The 8,123-nt window shown below is 35.3% G+C and overlaps 1 protein-coding gene across 1 annotated transcript in view; it reads left to right on the top strand.

The window, feature by feature from the left end:
• LOC106465220 (arrestin homolog) overlaps positions 1-8,123 on the top strand; it is a 22,977-nt gene that overhangs the window by 3,741 nt on the left and 11,113 nt on the right. The window contains exon 3 of the mRNA XM_013925422.2: positions 5,854-6,098. Within this exon, the coding sequence (XP_013780876.1) occupies positions 5,854-6,098 (245 nt within the window). The remainder of the gene's footprint in view (positions 1-5,853; positions 6,099-8,123) is intronic.

Here is an 8,123-nt window from a genome sequence, read left to right as displayed (position 1 = left end):
TAAAGGGAATAGACTGTCTTCTAGAAGATTCGACCCATAATAAAGGGAATAGACTGTCTTCTAGAAGATTCGACCCATAATAAAGGAATAGACTGTCTTCTAGAAGATTCGACCCATAATAAAGGAAATAGACTGTCTTCTAGAAGATTCGACCCATATAAAGGGAATAGACTGTTTTCTAGAAGATTCGACCCATAATAAAGGGAATAGACTGTTTTCTAGAAGATTCGACCCATGATAAAGGGAATAGACTGTTTTCTAGAAGATTCGACCCATAATAAAGGAAATAGACTGTCTTCTAGAAGATTCGACCCATAATAAAGGGAATAGACTGTCTTCTAGAAGATTCGACCCATAATAAAGGGAATAGACTGTCTTCTAGAAGATTCGACCCATAATAAAGGAAATAGACTGTCTTCTAGAAGATTCGAGCAGAGCTAGACAAGAAATATCTGCGTATAATTGTCCCTAGTTTGCACCAATATTCTAAAGGGAAGACAACTAGCCAATAGCATCTACCACCAACTCATGGGCTACTCTTGTCCAGCCGAAAAGTGGTATTTGATTGTTACCCTTATAGCGCACACACAGTCCAAAAATGAATAACCCGATTTTGGGAACAACGGAAAGTGAACCTGCAATCCTCGGATTAACAATTCGGGAATGCTGACAATTAGGTAAGGCCAAGTCTGGAAGGGAATATATAATTTTGACGGTCAGACTGCTATATGTTTCTGTGTTAACAGAATATTTACAATATTTAGTATTTAGTATGACAGTTCATACTATGTGAAGCTTACTAAATGACGAGTAAACAGTGAGTTCATACTATGTGAAGCTTACTAAATGACGAGTAAACAATGACAATTCATACTATGTGAAGCTTACTAAATGACGAGTAAACAGTGACAGTTCAAACTATGTGGAGCTTACTAAATGACGAGTAAACAGTGACAGTTCAAACTATGTGAAGCTTATTAAATGACGAGTAAACAGTGAGTTCATACTATGTGAGGCTTACTAAATGACGAGTAAACAGTGACAGTTCAAACTATGTGAAGCTTACTCATAGTATGAACTCACTGTTTACTCGTCATTTAGTAAGCTTCACATAGTTTGAACTGTCACTGTTTACTCGTCATTTTGAAGCTTACTAAATGACGAGTAAACAGTGACAGTTCATACTATGTGAAGCTTACTAAATGACGAGTAAACAGTGACATTTCATACTATGTGAAGCTTACTAAATGACGAGTAAACAATGACAGTTCATACTATGCGAAGCTTACTAAATGACGAGTAAACAGTGACAGTTCAAGCTATGTGAAGCTTACTAAATGCTTACTATCTAAGCATAGCCCTTTTGAAGTAATAAACTAGAGGGAAAGGCAGCTAGTAAACAATGCCCACCGCTGACGCTTGGGCTACCCTTGTCTAACCGAAAAATGAGATTTGACCGATAAATCTTAAGTTCACCCACGGAGCGCGCGATATTTTTGTAAATGATTTGCGGACCGTACAAAAATCTTCACTTTTCGAGCTCGCTAGCCACTAGACCAGGCCGGGCCTGAATATTAGTAATATCTGAGTTATCACATAAGTAATCACACTTAACAAATGGCATGTATAAGTAAAACACCAGCCCAAAATACAAGCATGAAAATATATTTAAATAACCAATTATGTATTCCAGTTTTATATTAATGCAGCGCCACCTCTTGTTGTTTGTAAATACCAAATCGTCAGAATTTGTAATAATAAAAAAATATATCAACTGCAACGGGTTAATATGTAATTTAGCACGATTGGTTCGAAAAAAACAGTTCCTCTGTCTCTGGTGGTAGAAATAATAATTTATTTAAATTAGACATGATGTGTTTATATGAAGAATATCAAGGAACTGTAATGGTCTAGTTCGTCAACAGCGGAGTAAAAATATTTATCCCATTTTGGGCGTTGTTCCTTGAGTCGTAATCTTTTAAATATTTGTGGCCAAATAGTATAATAAATAATGTTTACTATATAATGGGCTATCCTTGCTTTGCCCACCGCGGGTTTAGAAATCAGATTTTTAGCGTTACTAGCGCACTTCCTTACCGCTGAGCCACCGGGGGGCAGGAGTAAATAAATGTGTTAGGTAACAATATGTTCAACTAGTCATAACAAAAAATATACTATAATTACACCCATAAGTAAAACAGTTTCCTATTTAGAGATATTAGAAAACCTGAAAATTAAATGATTCCAAGAATGAACTAAATTATTGTACCGCCCTCTAACGCCTAATTAGTTTGTGTATGTTAATCTCAAAGCTAAACAATGGGCTGTCTGTGCCAATTTTTAGGGTTATATGCCCTGGGACCTACCACTGAGCCACAGGGAAGGGGAGGCTTTATATTCGAATGATAGCATTTTCCTACTTGTGGTCATTTGGTTTTTGAACTTAATCATAAAGTTTGTTTTAATGCCCCCCCCCCCCGACTAACCATCTATCATCAGTTAATATCCAATATTTAACACGAACTGCTAATAGCTATTTTTGTAGCTTATTGTTTCGGTTATAATAATTATTGCCGTCAAATAGATATCTGATCACCAAGCTGCATAAAGCTGATAATCATGCACATTAGACGTTTCGTTCGAAATGTTCAGATTATGTGTTAGTTGTTCTGAAATGTTTGGAGTAGTGTTCGTAATACTAAAACATGTCCCTTCCTAACACCAAATTATGCTCCTTTCTAATACCATATTATGCCCCTTTCTTAACACCAAATTATGCTCCTTTCTAATACCGTATTATGCCCCTTCTTAAGACCAAATTATGCTCCTTTCTAATACCGTATTATGCCCCTTCTTAACACCCAATTATGCTCCTTTTCTAATACCGTATTATGCCTCTTCTTAACACCAAATTATGCTCCTTTCTAATATTATAGCATTTCTCACGGCTGAAAGGGCGAGAATGTTCGGTGACTGGATTCGAGCTCGTGACACGCAGATTACGAGTCAAGTGCCCTGACACCAGACCATATAAAGTTCAGAACAGCTTCATCTTGAATACATTCTATGCCCATTCCTGTGTTTCTTCTGGTCTCCTGAAGAAGGTGGAACTTTTCCCACCGAAACATGTAGAGTTTTTAATTGAATATTTTATTTTCAACTTATATATATCAATTATTTTATTGTTCATTTTTAAAAGTTGGATATTTTTACTTATTTTACGAGCTCCATCTTGAACCAAAAAACAAAAAGTAAAAATCTATTGTTATACTGTTCTTGGAAGACCTATAGTTTCTCTTCACAGCAAGACCTAGAACATAAGGTTTTAAACCAAGCAAATGTTATAATCCAATTATCATTGAAAACGTACCAGTACATCATGTACAAACAGGATATTCATGGTTCAGGTTTTCCTTTTTTTTTTGTAATTACAAATTCTGAGTTGTTTACTACTTATGATTATGAAACCCCGTTTCTTCTGTCTAAACTCTTGCATCGTTTTTCTCCATCATTAAGAATTTAAATGTGTATTATTATCTTATTAAAATTGCCTAGTTTTTCGTGAATCTTTCATAACAGATTATTTTGTGTTTTTTTTAAAGAAGTCTAAGCTGTGGCTTTGTTTTTCTCTATCACTAAGAGCTTAAACGTGTATTATCTTATCAAAATTGCCTGGTTCTTCGTAAATCTTTCCTAGTATGCAGTAATTCTACAACAAAATGTCCGTATGATGCTGGAACTTCATTTGAAGATTCAGACATTTCATATGGTAAATTATGGTGATGGTAATTTACCATTCTTTATAAAAAATATAATTGAACGAAGATGAGATACAAATATGATGGTCTCATTTACTGATACTGCGACGCACTCATTGCTTTTGGTGATAAGATTATGATATAATCAACAAGGTTATTGGAAGCTGAGGTTAATTGTAATGATACTTGTACATAACCAACGTTGTGCAATCAAGCGAAACGTCGGTAGCTATTGGAACCAGTCTACTTTTAAACATTTTATAATATACAATTCTGATTAAAATCAATAGCACGTAACCAAAAAAAGATGTTTGTATAACTTAAAAACTATAAAACATGAACTGTATGTTTCAACCTCCAATTTCTAAAAATATTTCGGCCTTAAAAATAACGCAATGATGTGTTCTATAGTATATCAGTATATTTTCAATATATTGTTCTAATTAATTTAAGGACGTTTTTTTTACACTTTTTTAATTTTAAAAATCTATTATTCGCTTTGCACAGCACGAAGTATTGGCGGAAAAGCCAACTTTAAACAGAGATTCAAGGCATTTCATGGGCTAGTGGTAAGGGCACTCGACTCGCAACCCACGGATCGAAACCCGTCGCCAAATATGCTCGTCATTTCAGCCGTGAAGGCGTCAATGTAACGGTCAATCCAACTACTCGTTGGTAAAGATAGTTAAGGAGTTGGCAATGGATGGTGTTGTTTGTTTGGTTTCGAGTTAAGCACAAAACTACACAATGGGCTATCTGTATCGAAACCCGGTTTCTAGCGTTGTAATTTCTCAGACATACAGCTGTGCTACTGGAGGTGGGAGAGGGTGGTGTTGACTAGCTAGTTGACTTCCCTTTAGTCTGTTACTTTAAAATTAGGGACGGCTGGTGCGGATTGTCCTCAGGTAGTTTTGAGCGAAATTCAAGTCAAACAACCAACGAACATAGATTTTTACTAACCCTCAAATTACCGACTTGTTTTTATATCATTCATTTCAGACCAGTCTAAATAGGTGATCAAATAAAGTAAGTGAAATCATTCGTTTTCTTTGTAAAGTACATAGGAGACATCAACTGTCGGTTTTTAAATGCATTTTTCTAAACTATTTATCTACCAACATGGTTTCGGGCCTAGGAATTTACTGGTTGCATAGTCCCTAATAACAAATAAGTCATACAATAAAAAGGTACACAAAAATACTATCACTTTATCTCACTGAGTACCGTTGATGTTGTAGTTTAACTCACTGAGTACCTTGATGTTGTAGTTTATCTCACTGAGTACCGTTGATGTTGTAGTTTATCTCACTGAGTACCGTTGATGTTGTAGTTTATCTCACTGAGTACCTTTGATGTTGTAGTTTAACTCAATGAGTATGAGCTAAGTGCATCACAACACTATATATTTAAATAAAAAAATCTAACTTACGCAAGTAAGTGGCTGAACAAAGAATTAACCCCAGAATTCCCGATACAGTCGATCAATAGAGTTAACTCCAGAATTATCGATACAGTCAATCAGCATAGAATTATCCCGAGAATTACCGATACAGTTACTGAACAAAGAGTTAACCCTAGAGTCACCGATACAGAGACTGAGCAAAGAGTTAATCCTAGAATTTCCGATATAGTCACTGAACAAAGTGTAAACCCTAGAATTAGCGACAAAGTCATTGAACAAACAATTAACCCTAGAATTAGCGATACAGTCACTCAACAAAGAGTTAACCCTAGAGTCACCGATACAGTCATTGAACAATGAGTTAATCCCAGAATTACCGATACACTGCTCTGCGATTCTGTGTACAACACAAATTAAAACAGTTTATTTGGATATTTTATACTCTAACAAACGATAATGTGAAACCTCAACTATCCCTGTTTTGCTGTATGAAAATACTTCGTTTGCGTTTCTTGTGTTTTTGTTTTTCAGTATGAAACAGAACAAAAATTGTTTGTTTGGATACTTTTTGTGATAAGAAAAACAGACAAACGTTTTGTATGTGCTGTTGCATAATATGCAGAGACATAAAAAATTATAATATTTTTTCATTTGTCACAAAAAAAAAAATTGTTCATTTTCTTGTTTTCGTAGATGGCGTCATCACAGTTGACGATGATTACTTGAAAAACCGGAAGGTTTTTGGACAAATTATTGCCACTTTCAGATACGGAAGAGAGGAAGATGAGGTTATGGGTTTGCAGTTCGTCAAGGAATTGTGTCTGGCTAGTGAACAAATCTATCCTGTGCCTAGTGAAGAAAAAAGTTACACTTTGACTCGCATGCAAGAAAGACTCTTGAGCAAGCTGGGTTCTAAAGCCTTTCCATTCCAGTTCCAGGTTAGGCCTAAGACCTCGGAGTTTTGCCTTTTAAGTTTTAGTTATATATATATATTCATTTTTATTAACTTAACCGGAAATGTCTTGATCCTAACAACATAACTCTAATTTCAAGTCAATAAGTTACGCACTGTAACCCAGAAATTATTTACGTTGCAGGTAATATGAATCCATTGAATTTTGTTTAATCTGAATGTGATATTTTTTTAATTATTAATTCGGGTGAAAGAAAAGTAAACGTATTAAGCTTTACTTTAAATAAACCTCTTACAAATAAAAACTTCGCTTATCTTGGTCAAACGACAGGGTTTCAAAGTCATCGTATCGTGAAATCAATCACCAGTTATATTACTTTTCACGTCGCCTTTTAAACAGACTCCACTGCTCTCGTGGCTGTTAAATATTCATTAACGTTTTACACGTTATATTTTTATTACCTAATTTAAAAACTCAAATTTCCGGCTTCTCTCGTCCAATTTTAGATTCTTGAGATTATTATATCAAGATCAGATTTACATGAAACTGATTTATTCGTTTTTTAAAAGAAAATTCTGAGCTTTGTTATAACCTCTTTCATGTGTAACGCTGTCTTCGTACTTATTTCCAATCCGGTTGCACTTTTCCTATCTTTATAAACTCCAGGTCTGTTTTTGTTTTTTGCCCGGCATGGCCAGGTGGTTAGTGCCCTTGACTCGTAATTTGAGGTTCAAGGGTTCGAATCCCCGTCACATCAAACATGCTCACCATTTCAGCCGTGGGGGCATTATAGTGTGATGGTCAACCCAACTATTCGTTGGTAAAAGAATAACCCAAGAGTTGGCGGTGGGTGGTGATGACTAGCTGCCTTCCCTCTAGTCTTTCACTGCTAAATTAGGGACGGCTAGCGCCCCCGTGTAGCTCTGCGCGAAATTCAAAACAAACGATTTTTTTTTTTTTTTTTTGCGTATCGTTCTCTCAAACTGACTTTTATGTTTGAAATTCCAGTTTAGTCTGGATTTCACGTCTAAAGTTCCAGTTTAATAACATCAATTGTGTTTTACTGGTCCCAAGGTGGGACAGCGGTAAGTTGACGGACTTACAACGCTAAAATTCGGAGTTCGATTTCCCGCGGTGGATACAGCAGATAGTCCAATGTGGCTTTGCTCTAAAACAAATAAAAACTATATTTTACATCGAATTTTAATTCGAAATAAGTTGTGTTTGTTATAATTGTATTTTCCTGTTCTGGACCGACTTTACTTGACACTAATACATAAAGTTCTCAGTTTCAAGTCAGTTGTAGTTAAACTCAGCTATTAATAAGTTACACATAGCCCTAATATCTTACTTTTGTAGTATTCTCAGTGTAACCAGTAGTATTCTTCATATGCTCATAGTATTAAAGAACAGTGCTTGAATTTTCTTTTCCTTTGACTAGATCTTTAGACAAAAAGAAGAAGAAAAAGAGAGACTGGACACATTGTGTAGACAATCACGGTCTTTTTTGTACAAAACAAACTTTTAAAATTAAAACACTTGAACAAGTTTTTGGTTTGTCGAGTGAGGAGAAGGAAAGCTATATTTACGATCTCTCACCAGTCTAACTCTATCTCTTGTGTACCAGAGTGATTTGTTTGTTTGTTTTCTAGTTGAGCACAAAGCTACACAATGGGCTATCTGTGACCTGCTCACCACGGGTATCGAAATCCGATTTCTAGCATTGTAAGTCCGCAAACATTCCGCTGGGGGCACTAGAGTGAAACACAATCTATGTATCTTAAGAATCTCGAACAAAAAAGCAAAATCTGAGTAACAGTTATCTTTCTGAATTTGAAGTATCTAGGAATGCTTGCGAAAAATATCTTATCCAACCCGTAAGTCAGCCATACAAAAGAAAACATTATAGTATATAATATCTTATCCAACCCGTAAGTCAGCCATACAAAATAAAACATTATAGTATATAATATCTTATCCAACCCGTAAGTCAGCCATACAAAATAAAACATTATAGTATATAATATCTTATCCAACCCGTAAGTCAGC

Source organism: Limulus polyphemus, unplaced genomic scaffold (genome assembly GCF_000517525.1).
Source record: "Limulus polyphemus unplaced genomic scaffold, Limulus_polyphemus-2.1.2 Scaffold1873, whole genome shotgun sequence".
NCBI classification, from domain to species: domain Eukaryota; kingdom Metazoa; phylum Arthropoda; class Merostomata; order Xiphosura; family Limulidae; genus Limulus; species Limulus polyphemus.
Note: the sequence above shows the minus strand (reverse complement) of the source record. Positions and strands in the feature narration are given on the sequence as shown.